This window comes from Panthera pardus, unplaced genomic scaffold, assembly GCF_024362965.1.
Source record: "Panthera pardus isolate Hobbes unplaced genomic scaffold, ASM2436296v1 HiC_scaffold_24, whole genome shotgun sequence".
In the NCBI taxonomy this organism is placed as follows: Eukaryota; Metazoa; Chordata; class Mammalia; order Carnivora; family Felidae; genus Panthera; species Panthera pardus.
This window is the reverse complement of record NW_026526810.1, coordinates 99,531,927-99,547,605: the sequence shown is the minus strand read 5'-3', so window position 1 is coordinate 99,547,605 and position 15,679 is coordinate 99,531,927. Positions and strand designations below refer to the sequence as shown.

The following is a 15,679-nucleotide window of genomic DNA, read 5'->3' as shown; positions in this document are numbered from 1 at the left end:
TGACAGGCTAAATAGATTAATGCATTCTCAAAAGATGGAATACTCTGCAACCATGAAAAAAACAATGACTTATATTTATATGCTCAAACGTAAATTATCCAAAATATATTGATAAATGAATGAACTAAGTGGCAGAGAAATTCATACAGCACAATCTGTGTTTGTGTTTAATCTTCAAAAAAGTAAATACATATGCACATAAACTGCTAGCTGTAATTATACTTGAACAGTACCCTCAGCACACTTAGGATTCTCTATTTCCAACTATTTTATAATTTTTCAGAAACATTACACAACCATTAAGACTGACATTACCACTCATATTATATATTAGCTGCTATATGCCAGGCAAATATGCCAAGCAAACTTTGAACAAGTTGCCATTTCTTTAACCTTCACAACAAGCCTGTAAAACAGGCAGTATTATTTTTATCACCATTTTAAAGATTTAGGAACCTAGGAGTCAAAAAAGCCTTTGCTGCAGGTCACTATTAAGTGGTAGCCCAAGGATTTAACTCAAATTTCTTTGATCCCAAAGTTGATGCTTTTAACCACTGCACCAAAAATCTCTAGGTAAGCAAAATGTAGAAACCAAAAACCCATAAAAGAACACAGCAATTGGGAACAGTGTTAATAAACAGAATATAGTCAAAAAGCACAAGCTTATTTCTGGCTCTTGCTTTTGACAGAAAAAAAACAAAAACAAAACACCATGGTAGTGTTTACTTAAGTATATGTAATTGTCCTCTGTGAGGTATTTTACTAATCAATCCACTTGGTCTATATGATTTCAGTAATTCCTAGTTTGTTACATTCTAACTTCAGCATATAACATGTTAGTTTCTATTCTAATTCCAAATAATATAAACCCAAATACATAAAGCAAACAGGAGACACAAATAGTGTATTTCCCAAGGGGGAATTATAAACACTAAACATATACTAGCTATAGCAATTTATTATTATTGACACCATTCCTACTTTAAATTGTATGTTCTTGCATTTAGTTGCAACACATTACATAGATTGCTTGCTGCAATCAACCTCCATAAGGAATTAAATATTAATGATATACCGAATACAATTATGAGAAATAAGACATTCAATACAAATAAGGCAGAGGCAATTACTGCAACATATTAATTTTAGATCTTAGAAATATATTTAAACTACCTAAAAAGTAAGAATTTTGTCTTCAAAATTTTGTTTACCAACCTCAGCTTTCTAAAAAAAACTCATTCCCTTTACTATGATCTGACTGGGCATTGAACAAATATGGATAAAGAATCTTTACTGCTAACACAATATTTTATTAAACTGTATGATATTATATATTCAATTGGCAACAGGAGCATTTTTTTAAATAAAGTAATATGTAGCTCAGCAAATTCCAGTCCCATAAAAATCACACATTATATAAAATTGATTTCTCCTATCCAAGTACTAACCAAGCTCGACCCTGCTCAGCTTCTGAGATCAGATGAGATCGAGCACATTCAGGGTGGTATGGCCACAGACTATAAAACTGACTTCTAACTAGAATCATTCCCAAGAATCAAAAAGTAAAAATTAAAATAAATGCTCTGTAAAAATATTATATACAATTTTTCTGTTGTCAGAAATGTTTTCAATTTTTTTAGAAATGTTTTTTAATATTATCTTTTCAATAAACAAAATACACATTTTAAAATAAGACTGAAAATAAAAGCAAATATTAAAAGTTATATTCCTAATGTCAAATATAAAAATATACCCTTAAAATGTTCCTCATGTATCCTCCGATAGATCTCAAAAATATAACATTTGCCATGTCACACCACAATTCTACTACTTTTTAAGTTTTTTCTCCCATATTTTCTATTCCAACTCCACAGATCAGTAACAAGAAATAAGATCAAATAAAACATGTTTTGGTAACATTATCCGAAGCAGTCATAAAAAATGATGCTCTCTTTAGAGACAACTTAGTTATACCCTGAAAGTAAACACTGTGGAATTATTTATGAAGAAATTATACTTAACATTGGTAGATTTCAAGACATTTATATTTTAATGGAATGAATTGTTTGTAAGTAAATCAGAGTTAGTGCTAGATGCAGTTTGCTTCGGTTACCTGAAATTAGAATAGCAGACTCATTAAATATATATAAATCAGTGATGCAGAGGCACTGCACCATATTGATGGAGGCTTCATTAATTTTCAATGATATAGCCACTATCATATTTGTGTTCTAAAGAAAATTGAATGAGGTACACAACCACTTTTCTTCATCTCAAAATTCTGTTTTTTTACATATTCTAACAGTGAATGAAAGAAAACCTAATTCTTCAAAACATTTCTAATGAGGTCCATTAAATATTACATTTTCTTGTCTTTTTGTAGGGAATATACTTATTTGTTTATACAGGTGTATATTTTTGAAACAAATTAAAAAATGAAGTTTGCAAAGTAAAATACTATAAAACTAGTTACCCTCCAAATCACTTCATTGTATAAATAATACATTTAGTCTTCCTAATTTGCATGTGTATACCTCAAAAGCCAAATACTATGACACTGTTTATACATTATCAAATAAAGTGATATGACAAATACAGAATTGGTAAAAAAATCATTATTGAATATTTAAATTTTTTTGTTTTTTTTTTTTTAATGCTAGCATCCTGGCAACTAAAAATATAAAAAGAAAATTGTTCTAAGTGTATCAAACAGATTTTGATAGTATTGTAGTATTTTCATATTTTAAAAGGGTTTGAGTTGCAATCTGGTTGCATTACATTAATAAGAAATTTATTTGGCAAATGTGATCAAAATTTAATTGAATAATTCCTAACTGGGATTTACACAGACACAAAAAAGTAGAGCTGGCCAGGTGGGAAATGCAACCATTTAACCTTACATAGGCTTCAGTTTTCCCATCTGTTAAAAAAAGAAAAAAGGGACAAGTGTAGAACAAAACTAAAAAGATGACTGCTAGGCTCCTTCTGATTTCAAATTAACTGAGTTTGCCAACTCCTATCAATTCTTTTGACAAAACAAACAGCATTTTGAGGCACGTACTTTTACACAAGCTGCCATGTTCAACATGACAGCCAAATCAGACATCACATTCCACTTTCCTAATGGGACTAATACTTAGATCTTTCCTCTTTAGTGGCTGCTTCACAAAAACATTTATGCATTTTGAACCACGTAAACTTTTTTGTTCCCTTCATGCTAATCTTGCAAAAATTTGTAAGTTTAGGAAACACCCACCAAAATTATTTGCTTCCCCAAAAACCTTTTCCTACATCAGGAATATGTTGACAATTAGGTTTCAGGAGTTCAGGTTTGTTTAATAGCACTTTTTCAACAAATAGTTTAACAAATGGCATAATACCGACTTTCGCACCTTAATTGCAAAGAATATTTTTATAACTCTAAACTTCCCTTTGGTTTCTTGTAAAGAAAAAACAACTAATTTCCTTTTAATGACTCAGAAGAGCTCAAACACCATAAAACTAATGCGGGTAGTAACCGTGTCTGCTATACTCACTGTTGTATACTCACACACAGTTTTTCAACACTGCTTAAGTACAAGACTCTCTTGATAGGTAGTATAAAACACAAAGTCTCTCCCTCAGAGATCTATGTCGGAGCCCAGAAATTTGTAATTGAACTCGACACCCAAGATGATTTTTAGGATGAGGTTAAGTCTGGGAATCAATAACCTGGAAATTTTGAGTGTATAAGAAAGATTGCAAACCGGGGGCTTGGGTAGCTCAGTCAGTTGAGTGTCTGAATCTTGGTTTCAGCTCAAGTCATGATCTCATCGTCATGAGATCTATGCACTGGGTGTGTAGCCTGCTTGGGATTCTCTCCCTCCCTCTCTGCCCCTTCCCGCCCAAAAAAGGTGTAAACTCAAAGAAAAGACCAAAACTATTAACTAAATTACCCAAATTTTAAGAAATTAAAGAGGGATTAAAAATTAATATCCCAAACAAATGAACAATTCAAGACTAGAACCTAGATTTTCTAACTTGTGATTCAATATTCTTTCTGTTACTCAATAGATCTGGATTATGAAAATACACAGAACACCAACTCATATATGTAGTGAAAGCAAAAACCATCTCCATTAGGAGAATGATCTTGAGATATTCATTGTAATTACCATTCAGAACATATGAGACATTAATTCTCTAGAGCTGTTCTGCAACATTATATTCTAATCAACTTGAAAACATTCCATTAAAAAAAGGGGGGAATGTCTAGAAAGTATTAGGGGGGGCGCCTGGGTGGCTCAGTCGGTTGAGCGGCCGACTTCGGCTCAGGTCATGATCTCGCGGTCTGTGAGTTCGAGCCCCGCGTCGGGCTCTGTGCTGATGGCTCAGAGCCTGGAGCCTGTTTCAGATTCTGTGTCTCCCTCTCTCTGGCCCTCCCCCGTTCATGCTCTGTCTCTCTCTGTCTCAAAAATAAATAAACGTTAAAAAAAATTAAAAAAAAAAAAAAAAAAAAAAAGAAAGTATTAGGGAAGAAACTGAAGTAACAAAAAAATGAGAAACTGCAAAAGAAATGCTAAAGAGGAACAAGCAATTGTCAGTTTTGAGGTAAGAAAATAGACACGTACACACAGAACTGAGACTACAGGAAGTAAATGACTCAACAATATAGTAAGGCCAGCTTTTTCTTAAAAACATAATGTAGTAACTGATGCCAGACTAGCATTCCCACCATGAGAAACCATAAAACAAACAAATGTTTGAGACACCTGTTTGCAGGCATTAGACAATAGACTACACAAAGACTATAATCTCCAGAAACGGGTAACTCACAAGGTGAGCCTACAATTGCCTCAGTTTTCTACCTGACACAATTCCCTTGGCCATTCTCAACAAGTTTGAGAAGGGCACAGTAGTTGTGCTAGACTGAGGAGTCAGAGATCAGAATTCAGTGCACTTGATATAGCTGAAAAATGCAAAGCAGAAGGTTCAGAAGTCTGTAGGAAACCTCCATGAATCCTTGACCAAAAAAGCAGACTGCACATGTGCAGGGCAAAACCAATCAAGGCTTAAAAGACGGTAGATGAAAGAGTGATAGAGGGCAGTTAAGAGTGGTGGATACACTTTGAAGTTCCCACCCAGCCAGAGTAGAGACACCACATTACAACTTATTAACACGTTAGACATCCAGCTAAGATACCAAAAAGGCCACAACTAAGAGTAAGTATCACATCCTAGAATAGGACTTATTCTTAGACTCCCCTAACAAAGCTTAAAATCAAGACTGAACAAATTTTGCAAGGAATTAGAATTTTGGAAGTTAAGTCGCACTAAAGTAAGGAAACACACCATGCTCGCTGCAGCTCCATTCTAGCAAATATTAAAACCAAGCTTACAAAGTTCAAGGTAATCAGCCAGCAAATGAATTGCCCGCAGAATTCACATACACACACACAGAGAAAGATAAACTCCAGGATCTCTAAAATGTAACATCTACATGATCTAGTTTACAACTGAAAAAAGTACTAAATGTGCCAAAATAGAGAAAAGAATGAAAAGAAAAAAATCAAAAAGAACAGTTGATAGAAATCAATCCTACAATAGCCAAGATGTTGAATCTAGCAAACAAAAACCTTAAAATCATCTATTATAAAATTTTTTTAAGTTTATTTATTTAACTAGAGAAAGAAAGAGCGCATGCATGGGCAGGGAGAGCCACACACAGGGAGGGAGAGAGAGAATCCCAAACAGGCTCTGGAGTGTTGGTGCAGAGTCCAATGTGGGGCTCAAACTCCCGAACGGCAAGATTATGACCTTAGCTGAAATCAAGAGTTGGACACTTAAGCAACTGAGCCACCCAGGCAAACCTCATATATTATAAATATTTTAAAAGAATTAACACAAAGTATGTCCAGAATTAAATGAAAATACATTCAAAGAACTAAATGAAGATAGTCTTAATGCATGCACAGATAGGAATTCTAAAAGAAATGAAAACTATAAAAAAGAACAAGATAAAAACTGTAGAATAAAAAGTGCAATAACGAAAATATACTGAATGAGCTTACCAAAAGAGTGGAAATAGCATATGGGATTGAAGATAAATCAATAGAAGTAACTGATCTAAAGAACAGAGAGAAAAAAGACTGAAGAAAAATAAGTCGTACTACAGGGACTTACATTATATCAAAGAGTCTAACACACATGTAACTGGAGTTCCAAAATAAGAACAAAGTGTAAAAAGTGCAGAAAGAATCACTGAAATTTCCAATAGGAAGAAAAACAATGACTTACAGATCTAAGCTCAGCAAACCTCAACTAGGATGAATACAAAGAAAACCCATATCTAGAACATACTCAAACTGCCAGAAACCAAAATTAAAGAGAAAAATCTTAAAAGCAGAGGCACCTGGGTGGCTCAGTCGGTTAAGCATCCAACTTCGGCTCAGGTCATGATCTCACGGTTCATGAGTTCAAGCCCTGTGTCAGGCTGTGTGCTGACAGCTCACAGCCTGGAGCCTGCTAAGGATTCTATGTCTCCCTCTCTCTCTGCCCCGCCCCCACTCATGCGTTCACGCGCTTTCTCGCGCTCTCTCTTTCAAAAATAAACATTTTAAAAAAGAAATTTCTTTTAATCTTAAAAGCAGCCCCAAAAGATTTTTGTGTAAAGGGAACCAAAGATATGAGTAACAGCTAACTTCTCATCACAAACAATGGAGATCAGAAAACACTGATATCTTTCAAGTGGTGAAATGCCAACCTATAATTTCATATTCAGCAAAAATATCCTTCACACAGTTAAGCAAAATAAAAACACTTTCAGATAAACAAAATCTGGGAGAATCATTCACCAAGAGACCTGCACTACAAGAAATACTAAAGAAAATTCTCTAGGCAAAATAAAATCACAACAATTGTAAAATATAATCCAAAGGAAAGAAAAGGGGCACCTGGGTGGCTCAGTCAGTTAAGCATCCAACTTCGACTCAGGTCATGTTCTTGAAGTTTATGAGTTCAAGCCCCATGTTGGGCTCTGTGCTGAAGCTAGGAGCCTGGAGCTGGCTTCAGATTCTGTCTCCCTCTCTCTCTGCCCCTCCCCCCGTCTGTAATAAAATTTTAAAAAACTAAAAAGAAAAAAAAAGCGAAGAAGGACACCAAATATAGTATATAAGAAGGTGAACATAAAGCACGATTTCACCACTTAATACCCACTAGGACGACTCTAATTCAAAAAAGATAAATAACAGGTGCTGCCAAAAGAGGTAGAGAAACTGAACCTTCATATACTGCTAGTGGGAATGTAAAATGTGCACCACTTTGGAAAACAGTCTTACAGTTCCTCAAATGGTTAAACATAGGGTTATCACATGATCCAAAAATTATACTCTTAAGTACACAGCTGAGAGGAACAAAATCATTTGTCCATACAAAAACTTGTACATGAATATTCATAGCAGCATTATTCATAATAGCTGAAAAGTGAAAACAACCCAAATGTCCATCAACAAATGAATGGACAAATAAAATGTGATATAGCCATACAATGGAATACTATTCAGTAACAAAAAGAAATGAAGTCCTGATACATGCTACAACATGGATGAACCATAAAAATATTATTCTGAGTAAAAGCCAATCACAGAGGACCATATATTGAATGATCTCATTTATGCAAAACGCCCAGAACAGGAAATCTATAGAGATAGAAAGTAAGATTAGTGGTTGCCTAGGGCTAGAGGGGCAATATGGGAAAGGGAATGTTTGGAAAGTGATGGTTAAGTGATGACAGGTTTCTTTGTGAAGTGACAAAAATGTTCTAAAGTTGATTATGGTAATGCAAGCGAGCACATCTCTGAGAATAAACTTGAAGCCATTGAACTCTACACTTAAAATGGGTGAATTTTATGATATGTGAATTACATCTCAATAAAGGTGTTTTTAAAGACTCTTTCAATTTTCCACTTTTCCTTAAAGACAACTAACTGTTTAAAGTAAAAATAACAATACTGAATCACATATAAGAGTAAAAGATACATCAACAGCATAAAAGATGAGATGGGTGAGTAAATGGAATGACATTGTTCACATTTGTGAGGTATGAAATGGGAAGTGAAAAATGGGAATATCAGATGTTGACCCTAAACAGATTTTGATAAAGATATACATTGTTATACCTAAAGAAACCATTCAAAAACTATTAAAAATATTAAAATAACAATAAAGAGCTATTGCTAATAGGCCAATACTTTAAAATATCCAATTAGTGGGGCATCTGGGTGGCTCAGTTGGTTGAGCATCTGACTGTTGATTCCAGTTCAGGTCATGATCCCAGGGTTCTGGGATTGAGCCCTATATCAGGCTCTGCACTGAGCATGGAGCCAGTTTGAGATTCTCTCTCTCTCTTTCTCTCTCTCTTTCTCTCTCTCATATCTCTCTGCCACTCTCCCCTGTTTGCACATTCTCTCTCTAAAATAAAATAAAATAAAATAAAATATCCAATTAGTCCAAATAAGGCAAGAAAGGAACTTGAACAAAAAACAAAAGAGACAAATGGAAAACAAGTAGACTTAAGCCCAATGAGCTCAATAATTACATTAAATATAAAGGGACAAATACACCAACAAAAGGCAGAAATTGGTGGGCCAGGAGGGCGCCTGGCTGGCTCAGTCAGTACAGCATGTGACTCTTGATCTCAGGGTCACGAGTTCAAGCCCCAAATTGGGTATGGAGCCTACTTAAAATAAAATTTTTAAAAAATTTTAAAAGAAATTGTTGGGCCAGGTAAAAAAGGAAGACATAAGTATCTACTAATATAAGACATACATTGGTTGAAGGCAAAGGGATAGAAAAAGATATACCATCAAACAGCATAAGAAAGCTGACATGACTATATTAATTCAGACAAAAACTTCAGGACAAAGAGTACTACAAGAGACAATTCATAATGACAAAAGGAGAAATTCATCAAGAAGACATAGGTACCTATGTACCTAATAAGAGAGCTACAAAATACATGAAGCATAACAAATCTAAAAGGTCAAACCGACAAATCCACCACGTAGTTGGAGTAATTGATAAAATGAGTAGATAAAATAAATTTGTAATATAGAAGATCTGAGTAACACTACCAACCAAGCTGATCTAATTGACATTTATAACACACTACCCCTGACAGCCACAGAACATTCTTTTTTTTTTTTTTTTTTTTTTTTTTGAGAGAGGGGTGGAGGGAGAGAGAGCTCCTGCGCACAAGCAGGGGAGGGGCAGAGAGAGAGAGGGAGACACAGAATCCTAAGTAGGCTCCAGGCTCTGAGCTGACAGCAGCGAGCCCGACATGGGCCGAACCCATGAAATTCAAGATTATGACCTGAGCTGAAGTCCGACACCCATCCACACCCATCCGCCTGAGCCACCCAGGCACCCCGAACATTCTTTACAAATGTACATTGATTGCTCACCAAAATACACCATTAAATAAGTTCTCAGAAAATTTCAAAAGATTAAAATTATTAATAGAGTATGTTCTCGTACCACAACAGAATAAAATTAGAAATTAACAATACTTAGAAAGTCTCTTTTTTCAAATTCTTTTACCTAGAATGAGTGCCTTTTCCTAATTTGCCTGCCCTAAGGAGGCACTGTTTCATAATTTGCATAAAAGTACTGGATAAGCCCAGAATATCAGTTAAAACAAATACATTAACACCACTTATTAATCATTCTTTCCAACAATAAATAAATTCAACCCTAATCTGATAAAGCTTCTAAATGTAACTAATAATTTACAGAAAATATAGAGGAACACATTAAACAATACCACAGCGACGCAATCAGCAAAATTCACAGTAGTAACTCTTCAGGACAAACTACCCAGTATCATCAGTGAGAATAGAAATAGAAAAAAAAGCAAAGAGACACAGAGAGAAAGATCTTAAGTAAATGTGACAAAATACTGACTTTCATATATCAGGACATGTTCCTTTATTCTACTACTTTGTGTCTTATGCATGTTTAAAATGAAAAAAGCAGATTTAGTAAAATCAAATACATGTAAAGCTTCCACAAACAAGTTTGCCAAGAAAGGTTGGGATTAAAATTAAATCATTAACAGGTGCCTGTGTGACTCAGTCAGTTAAGTGTCTGACTCTTGATTTGGCTCAAACCACGATCTCATGGTTTGTGGGTTCGAGCCTCACATCAGCTCTACACTGACAGTATGGAGCCTGCTTGGAATTCTGTCACTCCCTCTCTCTGCCCCCCACCCAAAATAAATAAATAAGGGGCACCTGGGTGGCTCAGTCAGTTGAGTGTCCGACTTCAGCCCAGTCATAATCTCAGGGTTTGTGAGTTCAAACCCCACATCAGGCTCGCTGCTGTCAGCATAGAGCCCGCTTTGGATCCTCTGGATTCCCCTCTCTCTCTGCCCCTCCCCCACTCATTCTCTCTCTCTCTCTCTCTCTCTCTCTCTCTCTCTCAAAAATAAGCATTTAAAAAAAATAAAATTTAAAAAATAAACTTCAAAAAAATTAAATTATTAAAAACTTAGTTAATATAACTGAATCCATTGAATTCAATATGCCTCCAGAATTCTATGAAAGAATTCTACGAAAGACCTGTTTCTTAAAGAAACAGGTGGTCCTGAAAAAAGAAAACAATTCTCCTTTTCTTTAATTAAAACAAAGCTCATCCTTGAACTGGAAAACAACAAACATGGAATCCAATCATCTTTAATGTGCATGTAATCAATCCATTTGAGTGTTTGCTGGATTGAATTGATACAAAAGGGAATATGCTTCCTCAGTTACTAGCAATTAAGAGAGGAAGAATTTTTCATTATGTTTTCACTTCTTTCTGCTTCTGTATTTTTTCCCATAAACAGCAGTCCTAATTAATCTTATCATAATCCTATACTCCTTATCTTTTGCGTATCACTACTGCTACTCACTCTCTTGCCTCCTCAAATGCCTTTGCCAACTTGAGGACATGAACAAATATAAAATCATGTGGTAGCCAGCATCAAGGTGGCCCAGTAATCCCTACCTGATAGTATTCACACTCTTGTGCATACTCTTCCACATTGTAACAGGGCTGCTCAGTATTAACAAATAAAACAGCACAATGATAGTAATGTCATGTCTGTGATTAGATCATAGAAAGTTCTGGGCTTCTGGTTCTCTCCCTCTCTCATCACAAACTCTGGGAAAACCCACATCATGAGTACCCTATGGAGGGTCCACGGGGAGAAAATGAACCCTCCTGCCAAGAGCCACATGAGTAACCTTGGGAAAAGATATTCAGTCTCAGGCAACAGCCTGAGCAAACCTCTGAAGAGACTATGGGACAGAATCACTCAGCTAAAGTCACTCTCAGATTCCTGCCCCTCGGAAACTGTGAGGGCAGGTCACGATCTCAAGGTTTGAGCCCCACATAGAGCTCTGTGCTGAGTCTCGAGCCTGTTTCAGATTCTGTGTCTCCTTCTCTCTCTGTCCCTGCCCCACTCTTACTCTGTCTCTCAAAAATAAATAAATTTTTTTAAAAACATGTTTTAATTTAAAAAAAGTATTTCACATCAAAATCCATAATGTTGTATTACTTATCAAAACAAGATCAAAAAAATAATAATGCCCAATATCAGCAAAGATTTGTGGCAAAAAGAATTACCATATTGTTGTTGGGAGTATAATTGATACAACCTTTTTTTGAGAACAATGGGCAATATTTAACAAAACTTAAAAGTCACATACAATTACACTACTAGGTATTTACCCTATGGCTTGACTGTTATATCTTATGAATATGCCTAAGTGCTCAAAGAGCTAGCTAGCTAGCTACCAAGTTCACTCCAGTGAAAAAACAGAAACATAAAATATTCATCAAAAAGATTCTGGGGGGCAACTGGGTGGCTCAGTCGGTTGGGTGTCCGACTTCGGCTCAGGTCATGACCTCACGGTTCATGAGTTCGAGCCCCCCATCGGGCTCTGTGCTGACAGCTAAGAGCCTGGAGCCTATTTCAAATTCTGTGTCTCCCTCCCTCTCTGCCCTCCCCCCACTCTCACTCTGTCTCTGTCTCTCAAAAATGAAAAAGCATTTAAAAAAACTTAAAAAAAGATTTTGGTTAAATGGGGCACCTCGCTGACTCGGGCAGAGGGGGAACGCGACTCTTGATCTCAGGGTTGTGAGTTTGAGCCCATAGTGGGTGTAGAGATTACTAAAAACACATAAACTTAAAAAAGTGTTTTTTGGTTAAACCAATTATAGTATAACTAAACACTGAACTACCATCCAACTGTTAAAAATAAAGAGGAAGACATATACACACTGATTTATAAAAGATATCCAATATACGAATATTTTAATATTAATATTTTAATATTTTATATATTATTTATATATATATGTATATAAATTATATATATAAATCCCATTTTCCAAGAAAGAACATGATAACAAGTTCATATCAAGAAAACTACAAAGGTGTGCCTGAGTGGCCCAGTCAGTTAAGTGTCTGACTCTTGGTTTTAGCTCAGGTCATGATCTTACAGTTCATGAGACTGAGCCCTGTATCGGGCTCCGAGTTGACAGCAGCAGAACCTGCTTGGGATTCTCTCTCTCTCCCTCTCTCTTTGTCCCTCCCCTGCTCCCACAAGGGCACAGCCTCTCTCTCTCAAAATAAATAAACATTAAAAAAAAAAAAATTACAGAGGCACCTGGCTGGCTCAGTTGGTAGAGCATGCAACTCTTGACCTGGGGGTCATGAGTTCAAGCCCACATTGGGCGCAGATACTACTTAAAAATAAAATCTTAAAGGGGTGCCTGGGTGGTTCAGTTGGTTAAGCATCAGACTTCAGCTCAGGTCATGATCTCTTGGTCCGGGAGTTTAACCCCCATGTTGAGCTCTATGCAAACAGCTCAGAGCCTGGAGCCTGTTTCAGATTCTGTGTCTCCCTCTCTCTTTGCCCCTCCCCCACTCGCATTCTGTCTCTCTCTCTCTCTCTCTCTCTCTCTCAAAAAACGAATAAACGTTAAAATAAATAAAATCTTAAAAAAGAAAATTACAGATCATTAGAATTAAAGGTATTATTTTTACATTTTATAGTCTCTTAAATTCATTTAAAGATAATCATTATTGTACAAGTCCTACATAGTAGCCCAAATGACTCCTGTTTTAATTTCATCTCTGCTTAGCACACATACTACTCACAATAATGATAATATAACCAATATATATTAAACAAATACTATATTTGACAACAGAGACAGAAACTCTACAAAACAATTCCAAATATTTTATATATTTAATCCTCAAACACTGTAATATAGGTAGTGTTACTATCTCTATTGTTCAGGTAAGAAAAATGAGGGGCACCTGGGTGGCTCAGGTGGTTAAGCAACAGACTCTTGATTTCAACTGAGGTCATGATCTCCCAGTCTTGGAATCAAAACCTGCAGCCGGGCTCCACTCCAGCTCTGAGCTGGGCATGGAGCCTTCTTAAGATTCTCTCTCTCTCTCCCGTTGCCCCTCCCCCACTAGCATGAGTGTGTGTGCAAGCACACACGTGCTCTCTGTCTCTCACAAAAAAGAAAAATGAGTGCAAGGTGTTAGTAATTTGCCCAAAGCCACAGTTCCTGTAGGGACTGTGTAAAAAATTCAAAATCATAAGTTTCTTCTTTTATCCAATACGCTATATTCTTTTATCCATTTTGTTCATATTTCAAGTCAAGAAAGAACTATAAAATGTGGTCTATACCTAACAAATTAGCAAATAACCAAAATAAATAAAACAATAACTTAATTTTTTTGAAGATTTTATTTTATAAGTAATCTCTACACCCAACATGGGGCTCAAGCTCACAACCCCAAGATCAAGAGTGTAACACTCTACTGACTGAGCCAGCCAGGCACCTTAATAACTTAGACAATTCTTAACTCTTATGAGAAAGCAAAAAGGACTAAGGATACCACAAAAGCAATTTCTAATTAAAAATAAGTCATCTCAGGGCGCCTGGGTGGTTCAGTTAGCTAAGTGTCTGACTTCGGCTCAGGTCATGATCTTACAGTTTGGGAGTTCAAACCCCATGTGGGGCTCTGTGCTGACAGCTCAGAGCCTGAAGCCTGCTTCAGATTCTGTCTCTGTCTCTCTCTCTGCTCCGCCCCCACTTGCACACTGTCTCTCCGTCTGTCTCTCTCTCTCAAATATAAACAAAAAAATTAATTAGAAAAAAGTACCAATACATTAACAAACCTTATTATAATCATTATAACTACAACTGACCATGCAATTTATGCTTACCCAAAGACCTAGTCTATCACACTGTAGATTACCCATCACCTTTTATTTCTAAGAAACCTCAGAGAAACTACAGGAATATATGCTCACCATAATACACCACCTTCAATCCCAAGTGCTTTATAGAACCACGTTTACTGAATCACATGTGACTATAAAAATGTGGCAAGAAACATGCTGACCAATTCCTGCACTTATTCTTCAAAATAAACAAACTTAACCTCCTTCTTTCTCCTCCCCTCCCCCAAAATGGGCGTTCTGGAGTCAGACATCCTGTGTTCCAATTCTAGTAGGGCCCACTTAATAAGGACCTTGAGCAGTCTCAGTCTCCTGCCCTGTGAAATGGTAAGGATACTAATACTTACCTCATGGGGCTGTTTGGGAATGAAGTGAGACAATTCATGGTAAAGCGCTTAGAACACTGCCTGGCACATAATGTGCACTCAATAAATACCAGCCACCATTACATCTCCAAAACCGCCAAGAATCTAGACTTACTCCCTTTTAGTGATGAGAATCTAACCCAACTCCATCAGGACAAAATGGTTTATAGACGGTTTTCATATTACCTTACATAATAAATAGAAGTATATATTCACAGTAATTTTGTTTTCATAGCAATTTCGCCCTTTTCAATAAAAACATTTCCGTAAAATTAAACACTCCAATCCCCCAAGCTTTTAACCAGCGGCATGTCTGGACCCCAGCTGTCAACACAGCCTGGAAATACCCCGGCTATGAAGGGGGAAACCTGACAACCTGCTGGGTACTACATCTGGGAACCTGCAGTCCAAAGCAGGCCAGCGCGGCTCGGGGCTACCGTCTGTTTACAGAAACAACGTCACCTTTTCCCATTTTCCTCCCCAGTGTTGAAACGAACGACGCCCTTTTCTCCCCAGAGCCCAGGCCAGACATTTCCCAGCTCTCTCCTCCCACCCTGCGAGTCTCACCCCCATGGAACCCACGGTCTCCCGACTCACAGAGTGTGCCCGCACACATTCACCATCAGCTTCAAGGAGGGGTTCCGGTATTTAGTGGTCTTACACCGGGGGCAACCCTGATCGTCCATGGCGGTTCCCTCCTGTGGATTCTCCCCCGACGCCTGCTTTAGCTACAGCCAGAGCAACCCCAAACCTCCTCCAAGCGGGTTCCTACCAACAGGCACTTGGCTGGGACGGTCCCGTTGCAAATGCGCACCGGCCGGGGCGAGACGCTGCAGCACAAACGTTCCGGCCGCGAGTTTTCCGGTCCTGCAGCTGGGGCTTGGTCTTAGCTTCCGTAGCCCAGTGCACTATCCTAGATTTCGGGGAAGAGCTATTAAAATGTCAAATTGTACACAAAGCTCCATCTCCATGCATGTAGAAGTATTTTTTTAAGGAACTGTGTCACAATTAGGCACATAGATTTCA

General features: G+C 37.0%; 1 protein-coding gene across 1 annotated transcript in view; it reads right to left on the bottom strand.

Moving 5' to 3' along the window:
• Positions 1-15,419, bottom strand: part of MNAT1 (MNAT1 component of CDK activating kinase) — a 217,503-nt gene extending 202,084 nt beyond the window's left edge. Inside the window, exon 1 of the mRNA XM_019451626.2 lies at positions 15,251-15,419. Within this exon, the coding sequence (XP_019307171.1) occupies positions 15,251-15,339 (89 nt within the window). The 5' untranslated portion in view covers positions 15,340-15,419. The remainder of the gene's footprint in view (positions 1-15,250) is intronic.
• Positions 15,420-15,679: the final 260 nt, after the last annotated feature.